Genomic DNA, 19,637 nt, shown 5'->3' with positions numbered 1-19,637 from the left:
ATACTTAAAGAACTGTACAGATCTGTGCTAGAAAACCTAGGACATCTACTTACAGGTAGTACAGTAAAAGTCTTAGTGATTCAAAACCACCCTTCCAAAACACAAGCTGAGGAAAACTTAGGCTGTTTTTGACTGTTTTGCTGTTACTGTACTCTTTCAGCAGCACACTGCTGGAGATAGAAGAATTAATGTCTTCTGGAAGAATACAGTGTCCAAAACAAATGCAAACCCAGCGTCACTAAATTTGCACCCGAATCCGGAATGTTAACTGTGTCCTCAGCAGGGTCAAAACAGTTTTGCAAATGCATGGAATTTGTAACTGTTACATGTATTGTTGTGATGACTTCATGAAAATAAAAGGCATACCCAGTGACTAATGTTCACTCTGATTGAATACTTATTTCCATTGAATTTTAAACTCATTGGGGGAAAAACTTGGGAAAACAACTTTTTTCTTGAAAGCATCCCTTTAGCAAGCATTGTGACCGCTCCTTAAATGGTTTTCAGTTCATCGGTTCCCCTAAAGAATTCTCCAGTTAAGCTCGTTCTATTATGCACGTGTGAAATAATTTTTTTCTAGCCTGAAGTTTTCTTTTAACCTAAATGTAGATAGCTTAAATTGATATCACCTACGTTCTTTTATCTTTATGCTGCTCTTCCAATAGCCATGCTGTTTTGTTCACCTCTCAGATGGGCGAAGTGTGTGGTTGTAGAACGGTAGTGCTTTTTTGTCTGTGGGGCACAAAAAAAAGGGCGTACTGGAACCTCGCTGTTACAGATCTGAACATTAAAGCTCGATCTGTTCAGGCACTCTTGCTTGGCTGCATTTAATCCTGGCCACAGAAAGGCAATTCTGAAGTCCATGTGTAGGTGATATTCAGGTCAGTTGAGTAGCTTAGTAGCAGGCTACTTCTAGATCTAACAAAAAAAAAAGTTAACAAGTTAACAGAATAGTGATTTGGAAAAAAAAAAAAAAAAGGTGTGTGTGTGTGAAACACCAGAATACAGTAATATTACCCAGAAATCCTGGTTTTTTGCATCTCACCTACATTCTCATTGTTTCTTCACTCCTTTCCTGTTTGCATAGGTGAAATGGATCAGCACTTCAACTGACAAGTTGTTTCTCTTCCCTTCTTCCTGAAGGGGAGGCAACTCCCTGAAACTCTTGGACTTCTTTGTTTCGGTGATACCTCGATGGAGCAGATAAGAGATAAGGAGCATTAGATGCGGGAGCTGGAGCCGTATTAGAAGACTGAAGCCTATGAAGTCTTTAGCAGGAGAGCACAGGACAGACAGAAAGGCAAATAATGCAGACAAGGTACTGAATGGGACAGATATATGGGCCTAGAACAACAGAAGATTCCCAGCTGGCTGTGCAGACTGACACTCGTTTACAGCCTTTGATTTAAAGGCTTGTTAAAACATGAATGCTCATCTCAGGGAGCTCATCTGTGGGCATGAAACAGAACATTTTTCTTCCTGCAGATCCAGGTTTCAAAAATGTTACATATAGCAATATACACTAGAAACCTTAATTTTCAGCAGCAGCGACCAAACCATTGTTAATTGTTCTCCATTGTTCTGTTATTGCTTGGTAAAGAAAAAGTGTTTTGAATAAGAAAGTGCTGACGCAGCTAAGTGGCAGAACCAGGCCTTGTCCCTAGCATAGCCCTAATCCAAGGCTGGTTTACAACCCAGTCCAGTTAATCGGTGGGAGAACAGAGAAGCAACAGATGATCAGTTTGTGCACACAGGTGCTCTCAGAAACAGGTGTTTTTAGAAAAATTGGTATACATGAAAAGGAATTGCTTGTTCAAAGACTAAGCACACTTGAAGGAGTGTGTGAGTTAAAGCAGGCAGAAAGAAGATCACGATCCAAGGAGGAGCCTGGAACCGAACAGATCAATCACCTAGGACAGAGTCAGGTGATGGATTTGCAGAACTGACAGGACCAAGGAAACTCCTAAAAACTTCAGACATTGACTAATGATGTGATAAGCATATATAAGCCGTGCTGTATCCCTTGGTTCTCTGCCACTTACTGGGGTGGTGGCCCAGCTCCGAGTTGTGACTAAAGCAAGCCCAGCGGTACCCACGTCTGTGTGAATTTCTTCTTTAACACCAGTCGCTGGGGCTTATCTGCAGGACCCCACTGTCCACCCCCCGCCTCTGCACCTTGTGCCATGGGTTCCCCGTGCTGCTGTCTCTCCCTAGGTAATGGGGTGGGGGCATGGACAGAAAGAACCACCCGACTGTTAAAGCTGTCAGACGCAAAGGATTTAACTGTTCGAGCCACGTGGGTGCTTTTCGGTACGGAGGCAACGGGTAATAGTAGCTGGGCTGCGAGTGGGCCAAGGGCAGAGCGAAGTGAACCCCGCAGCCGCAGCGAGCGGCTCCCGTGGCCGGGCGGTGTGAACTGGGCTGAGGTCCCGGCCCGTGCTCAGCACAGGATCGGTGGAGCGCTGCTGCCATCTGACGACCAAAAGCGGGCACTGCAGCCCCGGCGCCGCGCATGCGCGGTGGCGCCTCCCCACTCGCTGCTGCCGGCCGTTGTTAACGGCACCGCGACCCCGCGCTGCCTGCAGCTGCCGTCCCCCGAGCACGTTGCCAGCGCGCGCTCGGCACGGGAGTATGGAGCTGCAGCGCCGCTGCAGCCCCGGGACAAACGCAGCCTGCGGGTGCTCGCTGCTGCAACGGCCCCGCCCCTAGCGAGAAGCCCCCCCAACCTGGAGAGCGCAGGGGCGCGGGGCGGCTGCGCCCCTCCACGGTTTCAATTCCCCCTCGCTCGGCAACGCCACGGTTCCGCCCTTGCGTGGCTCGAACCTGCGCTCCCCGGCGTCGGGCCGCTTCTGCGCATGCGCGGCTCGGGCCCCCACGCACCGCCGTCAGGCCAGTTCCCCGCATGCGCGGCCCTGAAGTTGCCAGTAACGCTCCTGCGCATGCGCCAGGTGACCGGAGTCACACGAAGGGTACAGACCGGCACTCGGGGGTACCCGTGGGTGAAAAAATGGACACAAGCCAGCAACCTGTGCTCGCAGGGGAGAAAGGTGACCATATCCTGGGATGCATCCAACGAAGCAAGGGAACCGATTCTGCCCCTCTGCTCTCATGAGACCCGCCTGGAGCACTGCATCTGGCTCCAGAGGCCTTGGCAAAGCAGGTCCAGAGGAGAGCCACAAAAATGATCAGAGGGCTGGAGCACCTCTCCTAAGACAGGCTGAGAGAATTGGGGTTGTTCAGCCCAGAGAAGAGGCTCTGGGGAGACCTTATTGTGGCCTTTCAGTACTTAAAGGGGGCTTATAAGAAAGATGGGGACAGACATTTTAGTGGGGAATAGTGTCCTCTAGCAACAGGACAAGGCTTGGTTTTAAACTAAAAGAGGGTAGATTCAGATTGGATATAGAGAAGAACTTTTTTTTTTTTTTATGATTAGTGTGGTTAAACACTGGGAGAGGTTGCCCAGAGAGGTGGCAGACGCCCTGTGCCTGGAAACATTCAAGGTCAGGTTGGACAGGGCTGTAAGCAACCCGATTTAGTTGAAGATGCCCCTGCTTCCTGCAGGAGGGCTGGACTAGGGGGCCTTTAAAGGTCCCTTCCAACACAAACCATTCTATGATTCTATAAACTACCACTATTATTCTGTCCACTGTGTATTTATATATACTTGAGGAAGTCCTTCACAACTGAAATTTTACTCTCAAAAGTTCTGAATTGCTTTAAAATTCTCAAGAGCTTTTCTCCAAAATATCCCTTCCAGAGATACTGATATACAGATCCTGGACCAAACATTGTACTTGAGGTTGTTTTACAACAGGGCAGCAAAGTTTTGTAGAAGTGAGGTCGAGAGACTGCCCAGTCATTCTCCTCCATGTTCTCCCACACCCATGTGGCAGCACCTTCAGAAAACACTTTTCTAGTTGCTCCCGATGGTTTTAAACCTCTCTAACAGAATTTTACCAATGTCCTCCCCCCTGAAGCAGTGCTGCTGTTATCACAGAGAGCAATGCAAAGATGTTCAAAGGAAATGGTCAGAAACACTTGGAAGCTAAAGGTCACGATAAGCAGGAAAAGAAAATACTTTACCATGTACATGAGACTGTTGCAAACTTTTTCCTGGTGCAAAGTGGACATTTCCAGCTACCTGCAGGAGACAGTAATCTTTCATTAAAAGGCCTGAATCTATACAAATAAAACAGTCATACCGGCAGTTGCATTTTCAAATTTTTGTTTAAATGAGATAGACAATATGCAACTCATTTTCATAGGTGACAATACCAGCAGATACCATCCTAAAAGAGATATGAATTTCCCCTCTTCCTCACAGGCAGTCACGTGGAAAGCCATAATCACATACCGATGTTGACAACAACTGTTCTATGCAGAGTATTTTAGTGGACATAAAAATGAGAAGGAGGAATCAAGTCTACTGGGAGAGAACTAACTGCTGCTGTAGGAAATAAAAAGGTATCACAGAAACGGAGTGCAGAAAGTAACTGGGAGGGTGAGCAGGCAGGGCAAGAAAACCCTTAATACAATAAACAACAGCGGTCCTATGTATGCATCCATGAAAACAAGCCGTGTTCAAAAATAAAGCACTAAACCTACCACCAAAAAACCCCCCACAAACTCCAAAATCCCCCAAAAGACAAAGGTTATTAAAATTTTAACCTTGAATATGAAAAGGATATGGATATTAGGTGTCAGTCCTCCCTGACACTCGCTAGCAATCATACACACCCTCCCCTGGAAGATTTCAATGCATCAAGCTCACATGCTACATTACACCTTTGAATGTCTGTGCAAACCTATCGCATATGTTAACTGCAGACCCAATGAGAAAGGAGATGTGCAAAAGTCCAAGTGCCTAACAATGGCCCCCAGAAATTTCCCTAGTGACACCCACCCTTGGACGCTTGCTACCCACAGCACTCCCCTTTGAATCTTTCCTGCTCACCACACTTTGTGACAAAGGGTCCTGTAATGGTTCAGCACCCATGATGATGCTCAAAACACAATGTCTGGCTTCATGAGTAAAAGGGTGGGGTGTGTTTGGTTTTGGTTTTTTTTCAGAAATAAAGGATGTTGTCTCCAGGAATAGCACACAAAGATGTAAAAAACCCTCCAGATTTTGAAATAAAGAAGTTAAAAAAATAAATTAGCCTGGGCCTGACTGCTAGAATGTACTTGGGTATGTAACCTGCACGTCCAAGTGTTTTAAGCTCAGTAACCTGCCAAATGACAGGGTAGTTACATAGTCATCTGGTGTATCTTGTACTACATTTTCATACATCAGTTGCAAAACACATCCCTTTAAGCATCTTCAACCTTGACACCTCCAATAGTCTTGCTTCCACTGGTTTTCTAAAGAAGAGAACATTTCACTCCCTCCAGCACCTCTGCTGACAAGTTGTTGGTTACTTTTATCTCCAGCACCCACTGGTGGTCTCTGTTTTGAGACTAGAAGGGCAGGTGGGACAACCTAACCTCAAAGAAGCTGCCTCTCCCCCTCCAGAAACCTCAGTAAAAAGGCTCACTAGCTAGACGGTAGAAAAAGCTAAGCTTCTTCAGCCAACCCACCTCATGAAACAGAGAATTAGCCCCTTCCCACCCTTCTCCTGACCCTCCTACTGAACCCCTCTACAGGCACAAGTACCTTGCTAAGCCCAGGGGTTATTACAGTCCTGTGAACACTTGAAGTTGGAAAAAAGAGCAGAATGCCCCGACTGTGCCTTCTGACGCTCATCAACACCATGCAACAGGCTCATGGCAAAACCCATCTCTCACCTTGTTGACCTCCAGGAAACCGTACACTCAGCAGCTCTCATTCTTCTGCTCTTGCATTTTCTGGCTAAATCCTTCCCTCTTGCACTGCTCTATGCTATCCGGGTTCTTGAAGGCCCAGCCTCGTCACCTGTATGCTTCTCATAGTCACAAGTATTGCAGCACCTGCAAGAGCACAAACATCATCTTATCTTTACGGCAATAAAGAGACACTCCAGCTCAGGACTCAAATCCCCAGTGGATTTTATTTCAACAAATCAACGAAGCAAACTTCAGGAACTGGACACTGAAAGGTGGTCTAATGCTCCTGAAGGAGCTTGAGCTTCCTGGCGTACTTCTTGAGATTTTGGCACGAGGATGCAAGCTGTTTTAATGCAGCGCTTAATTCTGAAGAGGGCTTTAGTTGTCCATTCAGACAGCCAAGTCCATTCTCGGCAAATAAATTTGCTGCAGAAATGACATTTGTTTCTGTGGGAAGTCTCCCACAGTTCTGAGCAGCTTGGAACTTCCCCATGTGAACAAAGCATCTACCCGTTTCTATTCCTCCCTTCTCCGTTTTTAGGGAAAGACTGCCAACATCGGAGGCAAGGTTAACAGCAAACTTTCTTCATTGCTCTTCTACCTTTGGACAACATCTCGCTCACCAGAAAAAACAATTGTCTGTCTCTGTTCTGTGTTGTGCTGGACAAAACAAGAAGCTGAAAGCTGGAATCATGAATCCCTCAAGATGGAAACATCTCTGGGGAAGGATGCAACTCGACAGATGTGACAAACTAAGTTACTACAGAGACAATAATAGCAAAGGATAGTCCAGAACCTGTGGACTATCACGAATCCATTCTTACACAAATTTGCAGGTAGAAGGAATGAGAAACACCAAATGACACCCATCATTTGTGAGTGATAGATGTCTGGTCTTTGCTCCCATAAGGATGCAAAGCCTGCAGCAGAAGTGAGAAGGCAAAGCCATAACCGGGTTTTATTCCGAGACAGCTCACAGAACAGTGAAATAATTTACACAGCTCCCCTCTGGACACCAAGTAATCTCAGAAAAGGTTCTGTTTGCTAAGACACAATCTTTGTGCTACTGCCCTTGAACAGGCATGCAGACAAAACAGAGAACCTAACTGTGCATTCTCTTAACAATCGTGAGTGCAGCACAGGCATACTATAACACAACAGCTCTCACCATTCTCTGAACAGGTGCCCAAGAGGATTTCACTGCATGGACCTTCACAGACATTTTGGAAAAAAACCTCCAACACGTATGCCACATTAACTGTACCGATTCAAGCACTAAGAAGATGTAAAGGTTACCGAATGTCCTCTGTGTCTGCCCCGTAACAGCTTTCACAGCGATCGGTATCCAAAGCATTTGGATCAAACACCTTTCCTTCTTCTTTCCCCAGTTCTAAGACAAAAGAGGATTCAAAGTGACGAGGCACGTCTAAAAACACTATCTTGTACTTCTGTTCTACGCACAGAAACTGTTCTACACATAAAGGAAATTATTTCGTATCAGAATCTGTGCATCCTGCACCCAAAGCTCACCTGAAAGAATGCACAGAGCCTGCTGAGCTGCAAAGAAAGATCAACAAGCAGAGTAGCATTTGTCATCTGAAGAACACCCTTCATAGAAAGAACCAGCCACCTGTAAGCCTTGCCAGAGTGCCGATCAGATGTTACTTGCACAAAGGCTTTGTTAAAACTTCGTCCGAAGCAGACCCAAACAGCAAATTGCGACCAATACAGGACCTGTTACACAAACAACATTTTAAATAGCAGACAGCAGCGCATAGCACATAATCCTGTCCCAAGATATGTAGGGAACACAGTTATACATTGTTGTGAAACTAGATCACAGTGGGAATCTCCCAAGCGGAAAACTGACACTCAGTTCTCCAGTACAACGATGCTGACAATGCACACACATCAACCACCGGCTTACTAGAGATCTCCAAGGAATTTCTATCTTTGTCACAATTTTACAATTCTGCAAGTGTCTGTGCCACCTGTGTGTTGAATGCGCAGCCACAGTACAGCTGGAGCACAAACTCATAGTTTTATGTTCTTAAATGCAGAAGGCTGCAGAGGGACTCAGAGGAGATGAGAGCTGGTGACAGCTGAAACCTGCCAAAGGGCAAGACATGCCTCCAGAAAACTCAAACAGGACCTTCGTTTCCCCAAAAACCAAAACAAATACAAGAGGTCTGTAAACTTTGGAGTTTGGAATAAGTGAACCAAGGAACTGCGTGTCTAAAATTTTCAGAAACATGGGTTCTTATTAGAAGAGGCCCCTTAAAACCAGGCTGTTTCACTCACAAATCCTGAAGGACAGGACCAAGTCTGCTGGATTACAAAAGCCCTCTAAGGCTCGCTGCCTAAGCACCGCCGCACTACCCTCTTATGAGCCTCAAAAAGGTGGCTTCTGGGATAACTAAGGCTGGGGCAGGTGATAAGTCAACATTTTGTCCCCTCAGCAGTGTCTATCAGGACCCTCTTTGTTGAGATTGGGAGGTATAACAGGTGGACAGAAGTGAGTATTAAAGACATCTGTATTAGCCACAGGAAAAAAAAGATTTTAATTAGAAAGTATGAAATATGCATGAAAATCAATCGTTAACCTCATTTCTTTATGGTAGTTATGATCAAGCAAATAAAAAATTTTAGGAAAATATACCCATTCTTAAACCACTGTATGAGACTTACTTTCTACAGCTTACAACATTCAAACAAGTTGAGAGTATAATTAAGAATTCAACCAGTACGGGTTTTGATCCTGTAATTACACTAAAAGATAGCATCAGGAAGAATGCGGCTTAATTCCTATGCTTTGTCAAAGCCATGATTCCTGCCATTTGAAGAACACCTGTACAACACATGGAGTCTTTCAAGATACAGCAACTAGTAACAGCTTTCTGAATGTAATCGGTAGCTGCCTGTCGAGTTGTCCAGAGAGCACCCAGAGGTACTGCACACAGCTTAGATACAATAAATAAACTGCAGTACATAAAACCCCACATGCAAAGTTTCGTGCTGTTAACACGGTCCTCAACTTGCATGCAGATATGACACATGACGCTGGAAAACTCGGTCCATGTTAAAAGGAAGGAAACATTAAATAAAAAATACAAAATTCAATCCTCTATTGCCATCCAATGGAAATTAATGAGATGAAAACCCAGCACAGAATGCAACCTACCATAGAAATCATTAAGCTATTAACTATTTCAATGTAACTATGATCAGGAAAAGCCTCCACATGCTACTTGATAATATTTAGGTATGCTTTACTAAATTTAAGGTTAACGTTAAAGAAAATGTATTTTTAACTAAGAAATTTAAAGCGCTGAAGCAGCTAAGTGGCAGAACCAGGCCTCATCCCTAGCGTAGCCTTAATCCAAGGCTGGTTTAAAACCCAGTCCAGTTAATCGGTGGGAGAACAGAGAAGCAACAGATGATCAGTTTGTGCACACAGGTGCTCTCAGAAACAGGCGTTTTTAGAAAAATTGGTATACGTGAAGAGGAATTGCTTGTTCAAAGACTAAGCATGCTTGAAGGAGCGTGTGAGTTAAAGCAGGCAGAAAGAAGATCACGATCCAAGGAGGAGCTTGGAACAGAGGCAGAGACTGGAACCGAGCAGGTGAATCAACTGGGACAGAGTCAGGTGATGGATTCACAGAACCGATAGGACCAAAGAAAACTCCTAAAAACTTCAGACATTGACTAATGATGTGATAAGCATATATAAGCCGTGCTGTATCCCTTGGTTCTCTGCCACTCACTGGGGTGGTGGCCCAGCTCTGAGTCACGACTAAAGCAAGCCCAGCAGTACCCACGTCTGTGTGGATTTTTCCTTTACCAGTCAATACTGGTATAGTTGCCATTTAAATAGCTGACTGAACACCAAGTGTTACTAACAGAAATTGATAATTATACAGTTTCACGAAGATGGGTGTACTCTTCCAATCTAACTTGCCACACGTGTGGTGGAAATCAAACTAGCCATATACTTTTTCCAGACAGCAGAAGAAACTGCTTGCTGCATGCAATACAATTTGATTGCTTTCACAATGCCCCTCCTGGATGAGACTGTTTGCTCCCTGCAAGTTTCTCTTCCTCTCCGTTGATAATATAAGGAGCGAGACCAACCGGTTCAGACGGAGTAATCCCAGTGCAGGCTGTCAACACAAGTAAAGCAGGAGGCCTACATGTGTTAACAGAGAATTAGATACAGAAAAGTGGGGTTTGACTCCAGACATTACATTCGCCATGCCACAACCTCTGAATACAGAAAGGCTGCTAAGTGACACCAACAGCAAGAATGCTATCACCACACTTCTGTGACAACAGGAGAAGCTCTTGTACCTATGCATTGTTCAGCTCTTGGCTTAGTTTAGCCTTTCAGCTTTTAAGAACAGAAAAGTTAAATCCAAGTTACAACAAATCAGCAAATTTAGTTCATGCCAATACACAGAACTGCACTATCTCCCAGAACAGATAATAAGGACCTCACATTTTAGAAAGACAAAGTCGGGACAGTATTACCATTACAGCAACACTACCAGAATCATTCCCAGTTTGTATTGAAGTACAACAGTAAGTCATAACATGTAAAAAAATGCAGAGGAGAGGTTTATGTAGCCAAGGACCACTTACTTCAACTTGTAACTGATAAATCAACTGAAATCTATTAATTGGGTATGCATTAACACACACAAAGCAAACGTAGTAAAACACAAGTTTAAGCTTAAGGGTCAAGTCAGTGGAGCCTTCCCTGGAGAGAGGCTCTTTCCCCTAACCAGCTCGTCCCACTTGTCAGCCTCCAAGGATTTAAAGATGCAACCAAAGTCAAGTTTTGCCAGAGCAGCTGCTTGATTTCTAGTAGGAAAAGCCTGTTCACTCAGCAGCTTTGCTCCCGAAATGCATCAATGAGTCCTTGTCCCAATTTCAGAGGGACTAGGCAAAGACTTGCCTTGCAACAGTACCGCGTATAATATATATACACACACACACACACAGAGGAGCTTGTCTGACCTGCCAGCGTAATAGATTTCTGTCCTATAAACTCTTCAAGAGATTGTGGTGTTTAAAACGCTGTGAATTCAGCCGTCCCTTGTTCCCATGAATATCATAGCAGGCATATGGTGATGGAAAGGCTATGAGAGGATCCGTCCAAGAACAGCAGAATAGCATCTTACTGTGTCTCTCTGCTTCTGGAGTCACACGATTGGCAGCTTTATCCAAGTGTTGTTTAAAGAGCTTGTGTTCTATGTACTGCTGCTGCTCTCCTGTTACATCCATGGCATTGACACTCAAATCTGAAAGCAGCAAGCAAGGAAAGTGGTCTATGAACACACAAGTGTTATGGCTTGTGGCAAGCTGAGGAAATGAAAAGTCAGAACCTTTCAGCCAGCAGGGTAAGAATGTGCCAAACCGGGAGAGCATGTACGGCTAGGGTCAAGGGACTGACAGGGAATAAAACGCAAGGTGCACCATGCTAAACGGCCCTCCCAGGTATGGGGTTTGGTTTGGTGTTCTAGAAGGACCATTTCCAACTTCCAAGAAAGCGTTACCCTGAAAGGCAGACGCGCTTAAGGCAAAAAGCCAAAAGCAAACCCCTCAAAGCCCAGAACCATTCTCAGGAACACAGGAGTTAAGCCTGTAAGTGGCTGAAAGCTGCCTCCTACCTCTTCCCCCGCCACCTTTCCCCCTTCAACAGCAGCACATTTCCTTGTGATCCCTCTTCACAAAAAAGATGGAGGCCTGTGGTATCAGCTTGGTACCGAAGCACCACAATGCGCTTGCTGGCTACATGCTCTCTTAGAAGGCTGACAGCTTCTCCGCACAGAACAGCCGAGGCTTCCAGTCTCTCTGGCCTGCCCACGCCCTGTGAAACGTGAGAAAGGCAAAGACCGATAACATCTCGGGGGGTCAGGCGCAAGTCAAGATGCACTACATCTAGAGCCCAACGCATTACCCAAAGGAATTAGACTGACCTTCAGTTCAGCTCCCCTTGATTTGTCAACATACAATTCCGGATGAACCTAGGCACAAAGAAAAAACACAAGAGCCCCGTTTCGCTGGGAAGCAAATCCAAAGGCCTCTTCCCCTCGGCTGCTCCGGCCCAGGAGCTGACTGTCACGACACAGGATCAGCGAGACACCTGAGCTGCTCCCTCCCAGCCCTCCCCGGCAGTTAAACGCTTGCCCTTTGCGATACTTTCGACAGAAAGCAGCAGCCGGGGGCGAGGATTCCACCGCCGGCTTGCTTTCCTTCCCTCGCCCGCTCGCAGGGGCCGAAGAGGCTCCTGAGCCGCCCCCTGCGACAGCGTCACCGCAGGCCCCAAGGCAGCCCCTGCGGCCCCAGCCCGCTGCCACGGCCACGGCCAGCGGCTGGGGGAAAGACAAAGCCCCGCGCAGAGCTGCGCCGGCTGCCCGGGCAGCCCGGAGGCGGCGGGGGGGGGGCAGGGCGCCGCGGGCCGACCCCCCTCCCGGGACCCGCCGCCGCCAGGGAGCACCGGGGCCGCCCCGCCGCCGCTCCTCGCCTCCTCGCTGAGGTAGCGGCGCAGCTCCGGGAAAGAAAAAAAAAAAAAAAGGCAGCACCGTGAGCAGCCCGCCGACCACCGTCACTGCCGGGGAGACGAGAACCGCCCGCAGCCCCGCCGGTCCCGGGCCGGGCCGCCCGCCTCAGCCCGCCCGCCGCCGGCACCAGGCGCTCCCTGCCGAGGCCGAGCGCCGGCCAGCCACGTCCCCCCCCAGCCGGCCGCTGCCCGACGGCCACGCCCGGGCTCGCCCACCGGCCCCCGGCCGCCCTCAGCCCGGCCGCTCACCCAGCGCGCCGCCGCACGTCCCGGCCCGAAAGGCTTCCAGGCTCCCGGCGCGCCGCGCGGGCCGGCAACGAACGCACCTTCCGGGGCCGTACGCGTAGCCCATGCGCGTACGTAGCCGGAAACCCCGCCCCAAGGCGTCAAGCCGATTCTGCGCATGCGCTGCCCTTAGTTTGGCTGGAGCGCCGCTGCCATCTAGCGAAAAACTTTGGGTACTGCAGCCAATCTATCTAACATAGACTGCACAGTTTATTATAGGAATGGCATCAAAAATAACAAATGCTGAGAAAGAAAAACAGCTGAGCAGGTTTTTCTGAATTATGGTGACTGAATTGGGTGAAAGGAGGAAGCAAAAATGCCATTTAGAAGACCCTTGGTATCACCAAGTACTCTTACAGAATGAGGCCTTCCCACTTGGCTAGCACTAGCTAGGATAAATACTGGTAACAATTGTTTATTGTTTCTGTCCGCTAAAGTCTGCTCTGAGGACTAAGTGATACATTCCTCCTCTGTGAATATCATTAACAGTATCTGGCTTCGCTTTCCTTTGGTTGTTCCTGTGTTTTTTAAAAATCGTATTTGCGTATGTGAAAAGGGAAAGATATGATGCTTACTTTTTAGATTAATTTCCATGGCTGAAGTTGAAGAGTCCAGAGGAATGTAAGCTGGCTGAAGAAATGGGTTGACCTCAAAGCTGTGTCTATCTCCAAACAAGAGAAGTCCTGTTTCTCCTGATGAGGAATGATCATTGTTAAATAGCCATCACATTACCACATCACCAACACATAATGCCTAATGTTATGTGTTTGTACATGTAACAAAATCATACGTGCATTTATTTCTTGCTTGAGAATGCTGTCTATGGAGGGGTTCTCTGCGCTGTAGTACAGAGACCTGTAACTTAGGCTTAATTTAGACCTGAATACACCACCTAGAAATGAACCCAGTTTTGATGCAAAAGCAAAGCGGACAGATGTTCTGCTTCTTTTAGAAGTTGTTTCAGTGGCTAACTGCCTTCACTTAGGCCTCAGTTTCACTTTTTTTTAAATGTGAATGGTTTTAGTGTTAAGCAATAGGTTCTTCACATATGTCTTTTGCATAAATGTCAGTTCCTGTTAAAATCAATTTATAAAATACTACACCAACTAACTTAAGATGCTCCACCAAAGTCATGCACCCCAATGGTCTCTTGTAAGCCAACAGCGCCAAGGCAGCCAGTCACCAAGGCCATGCCATAAACACTAGCACATTTCTCTGTACATGGGGTGCTGCTGGGGAGCAGCGGGCAGAGAAGCCCCTGGTTACATACCTGTCAGAGAAGCTGAATATTAAGATGGAAGAACCACCAAGGTTCTCAAAACTAAGGACATAGAGTCAGTAAAAGAACAGTAAGTGCCACTGTTTTAAGGAACTACTAGATCTTTAACTAGCAGGCGGGCCAGCCATAAGGAAACGCAGCTCATGGGCTCAGAAAAGCAGAGCCATAACACATACTAAGCTCAAAGAATTGCTCAGCTAATGTATGCCTAACACTCGATAAAACAGCAACTCTGGGTTTTTTCCACTGGATGAAAAACTGTCGCGACGGAGGGAAGACACAGTCACTCAATATGAGTGATCAGCAGACTTCATTTATTGTCCCTTACAGTCACCTTTTATGCCTTGTTATAATTAGCTCATACATATTACAAAAGTTAAGCTCATTATTGGTTAGTTGCCTAAATACCAAGCCCGCCCCTAGTTTCTCTTCTGTAGTTATCTGTTCCCACCTGCAACATTCTTTTCCCACCGAAATCTTCCTGTTATTGTGTAACAAGAACAGCCAAAGACAGTGTATTTTTGCTTTACTTCAGATAAGCTGAGAGCGATGTGCATTTTTGTCCAGCCAGCTGGGCTATGTCTATGTGACCCTTTTCAGCTAGCCAGTTATCCACAAAAAACCTTTTCTATCAGGATGCAATCAGGAGCCCAACTCAGATTTGGCTGGAAATGCCTTTCCTCTGATTAGGAACCTGGAAATCTCAGCTCAGCCACTCACAAGTGTCTCACTTGCAGGAAGATTGCTTATAACAGCTCAGCAGATTAAATACAACAAGCATTCACTGCAAAAAAGCAAGGCAAAACCAGAGCTGCTGCGTGCCTATTCATACAGCTGCAGAACATTTTAGTTGAGGGAACAGAGCAAAAGATCATTCTTGCACCAATCCCTGAAAATTAACAAGTATGCAGCTGCTTTCCATCACTCCTTTCTGCCCAAATTCAGGAGACTGAAGGGGTTTCTTTCTTTCAGGAGCCAGGGCAGAATAATGAGGACTTGTCACCTCCACATGCCTGCACTTGGGACTCGTCCATATGTGATTCACCCAGCCACTGCAATAACATCGTGCAAGAAGAAGAGTCTACCCTGACACTTGATAATCAAGCCTAGAAGGGTACAACTCACGAAACAGCAGGGCCAAACCCTGAAACAAAGATCTACTGAGGACAGGGAAGAAGATGCAATGCTGGAAGCACTGGATCCTGAAGCTAACAGCAGCAGGGATGCAAACCAGACAAAAAGCTCTCCATGTAGCGCTCCCATGAAGCAATTCGTGGGAGGTTTAGATTTCTGTATTTTAAGGTTGTCCTGTACCTTCCTAGAGAGGCATGTCTCCTGCAGATCTGCAGGACACGATGCCTTCGTTCACTCAGGCTTGGCAAAACAAAGCTGCAGCCTCCTGACACCACCGAGTGGGGAGGCGCCACCGCGCATGCGCGACACCAAGGCTGCAGTACCAAATTTTGGCCGTCAGGTGGCAGCAGCAGCAGGCTATCAAACGGGCAGCTGCAGTACCCAAAGTTTTTCGCTAGATGGCAGCGGCGCTCCAGCCAAACTAAGGGCAGCGCATGCGCAGAATCGGCTTGACGCCTTGGGGCGGGGTTTCCGGCTACGTACGCGCATGGGCTACGCGTACGGCCCCGGAAGGTGCGTTCGTTGCCGGCCCGCGCGGCGCGCCGGGAGCCTGGAAGCCTTTCGGGCCGGGACGTGCGGCGGCGCGCTGGGTGAGCGGCCGGGCTGAGGGCGGCCGGGGGCCGGTGGGCGAGCCCGGGCGTGGCCGTCGGGCAGCGGCCGGCTGGGGGGGACGTGGCTGGCCGGCGCTCGGCCTCGGCAGGGAGCGCCTGGTGCCGGCGGCGGGCGGGCTGAGGCGGGCGGCCCGGCCCGGGACCGGCGGGGCTGCGGGCGGTTCTCGTCTCCCCGGCAGTGACGGTGGTCGGCGGGCTGCTCACGGTGCTGCCTTTTTTTTTTTTTTTTTTTCTTTCCCGGAGCTGCGCCGCTACCTCAGCGAGGAGGCGAGGAGCGGCGGCGGGGCGGCCCCGGTGCTCCCTGGCGGCGGCGGGTCCCGGGAGGGGGGTCGGCCCGCGGCGCCCTGCCCCCCCCCCGCCGCCTCCGGGCTGCCCGGGCAGCCGGCGCAGCTCTGCGCGGGGCTTTGTCTTTCCCCCAGCCGCTGGCCGTGGCCGCGGCAGCGGGCTGGGGCCGCAGGGGCTGCCTTGGGGCCTGCGGTGACGCTGTCGCAGGGGGCGGCTCAGGAGCCTCTTCGGCCCCTGCGAGCGGGCGAGGGAAGGAAAGCAAGCCGGCGGTGGAATCCTCGCCCCCGGCTGCTGCTTTCTGTCGAAAGTATCGCAAAGGGCAAGCGTTTAACTGCCGGGGAGGGCTGGGAGGGAGCAGCTCAGGTGTCTCGCTGATCCTGTGTCGTGACAGTCAGCTCCTGGGCCGGAGCAGCCGAGGGGAAGAGGCCTTTGGATTTGCTTCCCAGCGAAACGGGGCTCTTGTGTTTTTTCTTTGTGCCTAGGTTCATCCGGAATTGTATGTTGACAAATCAAGGGGAGCTGAACTGAAGGTCAGTCTAGATGTTACTTTTCCACATGTGCCTTGGGCTTGTGAGTTGGACTGCTGACTACGGAGGGATAACTTTTGTACATGCCGAGGGCCCACGAGGCTCCGTGTGCCCGCTGCTTCCGAGTGCTGCACTGCTGCTTGGGCAACAGCCGGGGAGGAATTGGTGGTCCCTCGTGGTTACGCAGCCAGGCCTGCTGGGCGCTTAAACAGCGCATCCAGTCGGGCAGTATTATTTTTCTAGATTGTAAATGAGCCTGAGGTATAAACCCACTCTACATTTCTGTGTGGCGGTGTACTTTGTCAGAGAGCTCAGTCGTACTGACAGAGCTGGCACAGAGTTCCCTTGGGACTCCAGATTTGACTGTCTTGTTGAAAGGCGCGAGAGCCTGCTTTAGAAGTCACTTGACAAAGCACAGCTTTGCCGTGATTTTTGTACTTGAATTCTGACTGTAATGCCAATGCCACGTGTTAGCCTTTCTCCAGAAGTTATAAAAGCAGAATGAGCGTTAAGAATCTGATTACCTTTTAACTAAATTGAAAACAAAGTTGTGGGATGAAGTGACTGGAAGTCTGACTGGGTGTTACTGCCGTGCATGTTATCTGCATGTCTACCGATCGTTCCTGCCTCTTGTTCTGTTGTGGTAATTCCTTTGGGTAATGCGTTGGGCTCTAGATGTAGTGCATCTTGACTTGCGCCTGACCCCCCGAGATGTTATCGGTCTTTGCCTTTCTCACGTTTCACAGGGCGTGGGCAGGCCAGAGAGACTGGAAGCCTCGGCTGTTCTGTGCGGAGAAGCTGTCAGCCTTCTAAGAGAGCATGTAGCCAGCAAGCGCATCGTGGTGCTTCGGTACCAAGCTGATACCACAGGCCTCCATCTTTTTTGTGAAGAGGGATCACAAGGAAATGTGGTGCTGTTGAAGGGGGAAAGGTGGCGGGGGAAGAGGTAGGAGGCAGCTTTCAGCCACTTTTGGGCTTAACTCCTGTGTTCCTGAGAATGGTTCTGGGCTTTGAGGGGTTTGCTTTTGGCTTTTTGCCTTAAGCACATCCTCCGTCACCGCTATCTGCATGCGCTGAGCTGCTGCTTAGGGAACTGTGGTGATACAGATTCTGTGCATGCCAACCATCCTGAAGGCCATAGCTGTATTTTACCCTAAAAAAACTTTCCGTAATATTACGCTTCTGTTAAGATGCAATTTTCTTGAATTCACACACACCCCCGTCAAGATGATTTTCCCACACACCTGCAGGCAGCAGGACTAATGTCATCTCCTTTTGCCTGCTTGGGCTAAAATCCCTTCCCTGATTATTCTTTAGCTTTTACAGCCTTTGAGCCTTCCTTTGGGCGTGGTTGATAGTTCTTTGCCGTTTCACCCTGTTCACAGCCAGCATGAATCTAGGTACAGAGTATCTCAAAGTTTTTCAGTTACACGATAAACCTGATTTTTTTATAAATTAATTTTAGCATTTTAATTGCTTTCAAAGGGAACTATGGGAAGTCCTGTCCGCATGGTGGCCTAGCATAAGCAGTGATGGAAACGTGCATCAGATGTGACCTCCGTGTCAGCTCAGTGTGCCTCAGACAGACTGCATTTGGCACTCTGTGGCATGCTGCGCAGCTCCAGAAATTAATGCTAGGGAAAAAATGGGCAAAAATAATAGTCATGTAGTAACATGAGTTAGGAAGAAATGCTATAAATTAGGTATTTTTGTTGATTGAGGCAGTTGATCTTGCTTGTGGATCTTTGGGGTGTGAACTTGATGCTGAACGGCTCGTTTTTCATTTGACATGCCTTGAATTATTTTCAAAGAGATAGAAGCTTATGAAATAGAATAGGTTATTGAGTCTTCCTAAAATGCTCACAACAATTATGTATAAAGCCAAAGTGAAGGATGATGCAATAAAATTCTGTGCTTTATAAGTAAATACAGTACACTTAAACCTGATCTCCGTGCAGGGTCCTAGTTATTTCTGTTTTTAAAATCCAAAAGAAGTTTAGGAAGTCTTAGAGGTTAGTATTGTGGGAAGTAAATGACTCTTCCACAAAAAATTCCACGTAAGCAAGGTTCTTTAAACAATTCTTTTTGAAATTGGTTCTAACTACAGCCAGTTAGCAGTTTAATGTTGAAATGTATACTTGCTCTCCTATAAAGCAGTATTTCATTTGCATTTCAGTGCTGTGAGTCCTGACAAATTTGGGAAGAGCCAGAGGGAAACTTTTCATCCTGAGATACAAAAGGTAGGAGGTGACTTATTTTTCCAGAAAATAATAAAAAGCCACAACCAAACAAAAAAAAGTCGTTATGTATAAATGTTAGTGGTTTGTTTCTTTCGGTAGCAGGAAAATAATGATGAGTAGGGTTACAGTTACAAAAGAAGCTGTCTTTATCAGTTGAACTGGCTACTTTGAAATTAAACCAGTATACCGGTACGTTACAGGGTTTTTTGTGCTGTCTTCAGTACCGGTGTGCTAAAGATATTGTTTTGTTCACAGGATTTATTGGCTCTTGAAGAGCAAGAGGTAAATGTAAACTTTTCACTCCTAGCACTCGCTTGGTGACGTGTAACGACTTAGATAGCAATTGCTTACTGCGGTAAGAAAATGTGGTATTTCTGTGCAACATATGAGATCGAAAATAATTTTAAGCACCGGCATAATAATCATATTAATAGATGAACAACTTAGTAATATCATAAAATTCATAACCTATAATCAAAACTATAATCAAAAGTAAATTTCTAGGTATCTGCTACTTGAAGCATGTAATGGAGCTGGTATGAAGTGTATATTCCCGTGTGTAGGACGTATACAAAAGATATAAAAGTCCTTAGAGGAAACATTATTTTAGGTCTTTTGTTTGATTGTCTGTTTGTCCTATAATATTTGGTTTTATTTCTCAGGGACCTGTGAATTTTAAATTTGGAGTCCTTTATGCTAAGGATGGGCAGCTTACAGATGATGAAATGTTCGGCGAAGGTAAGTTTTTCACCTTTTCCTTGGCTGAAGGTTGCATAAAACATTGAGCTTCCCTGTGAGTACAAACATTCACAGTCATAACCCTCTTAGAATTCATCTTGGGAGCCTTGAAGATTTGTATATAAATCAAATTGTTATACTGAATAAACGGTTTCTTTTTTTCTAGTGGGTGTT

General features: G+C 47.2%; 3 protein-coding genes and 1 long non-coding RNA gene across 12 annotated transcripts in view; 2 read left to right on the top strand and 2 right to left on the bottom strand.

The window, feature by feature from the left end:
- Window positions 1-4,077, top strand: part of LOC114014035 (uncharacterized) — a 43,273-nt gene extending 39,196 nt beyond the window's left edge. For all 4 annotated transcript variants that reach the window (XM_055806709.1, XM_055806706.1, XM_055806705.1 and 1 more), the window contains one exon: window positions 1,088-4,077. In XM_055806709.1, the coding sequence (XP_055662684.1) occupies window positions 2,184-3,185 (1,002 nt within the window). In that variant the 5' untranslated portion in view covers window positions 1,088-2,183 and the 3' untranslated portion in view covers window positions 3,186-4,077. The remainder of the gene's footprint in view (window positions 1-1,087) is intronic.
- ERCC4 (ERCC excision repair 4, endonuclease catalytic subunit) overlaps window positions 1-12,733 on the bottom strand; it is a 31,928-nt gene extending 19,195 nt beyond the window's left edge. The window contains exons 1-6 of one of the 6 annotated variants that reach the window (XM_055806699.1): window positions 12,614-12,733; window positions 11,781-11,828; window positions 11,472-11,671; window positions 10,983-11,102; window positions 5,785-5,946; window positions 4,084-4,141 (exon numbers count right to left, since the gene is read on the bottom strand). In XM_055806699.1, the coding sequence (XP_055662674.1) occupies window positions 4,084-4,131 (48 nt within the window). In that variant the 5' untranslated portion in view covers window positions 4,132-4,141; window positions 5,785-5,946; window positions 10,983-11,102; ... (1 more) ...; window positions 11,781-11,828; window positions 12,614-12,733. Of the gene's footprint in view, window positions 1-4,083; window positions 4,142-5,784; window positions 5,947-7,098; window positions 7,193-10,982; window positions 11,103-11,471; window positions 11,672-11,780; window positions 12,019-12,613 lie in introns of those variants that run through there. The other 5 variants (XM_055806700.1, XM_055806703.1, XM_055806702.1 and 2 more) reach the window with 5 other exon arrangements.
- On the bottom strand, window positions 375-1,184 carry LOC129784622 (uncharacterized). Its single transcript, XR_008747593.1, has 2 exons — window positions 1,046-1,184; window positions 375-918 (listed from the first exon to the last, which is right to left on the bottom strand). It is a non-coding gene; the product is annotated as an uncharacterized LOC129784622 (long non-coding RNA).
- A 2,748-nt stretch (window positions 12,734-15,481) lies between the features above and the next one.
- On the top strand, window positions 15,482-19,629 carry LOC101910494 (uncharacterized). Its single transcript, XM_055806715.1, has 5 exons — window positions 15,482-15,652; window positions 16,441-16,488; window positions 17,232-17,431; window positions 18,662-18,725; window positions 19,388-19,629. The coding sequence occupies exons 1-5, from the start codon at window positions 15,497-15,499 to the stop codon at window positions 19,508-19,510; spliced, it is 591 nt and encodes a 196-aa protein (XP_055662690.1). The 5' UTR covers window positions 15,482-15,496; the 3' UTR covers window positions 19,511-19,629.
- Window positions 19,630-19,637: the final 8 nt, after the last annotated feature.

Source organism: Falco peregrinus, chromosome 5, assembly GCF_023634155.1.
Source record: "Falco peregrinus isolate bFalPer1 chromosome 5, bFalPer1.pri, whole genome shotgun sequence".
Taxonomy (NCBI): Eukaryota; Metazoa; Chordata; class Aves; order Falconiformes; family Falconidae; genus Falco; species Falco peregrinus.
The sequence above is the reverse complement of the archived record's forward strand: the minus strand, read 5'-3'. Positions and strand labels throughout refer to the sequence as shown.

Excerpts from the sequence above, each read along its gene's own strand:
- LOC101910494 (XM_055806715.1), top strand. The coding sequence starts at position 15,497 with ATGCGCAGAATCGGCTTGACGCCTTGGGGCGGGGTTTCCGGCTACGTA. Across the intron at positions 16,489-17,231 it reads CAAGGGGAGCTGAACTGAAG|GGCGTGGGCAGGCCAGAGAG; the intron begins GTCAGTCTAGAT and ends CACGTTTCACAG. Across the intron at positions 17,432-18,661 it reads GAAAGGTGGCGGGGGAAGAG|TGCTGTGAGTCCTGACAAAT; the intron begins GTAGGAGGCAGC and ends TTTGCATTTCAG.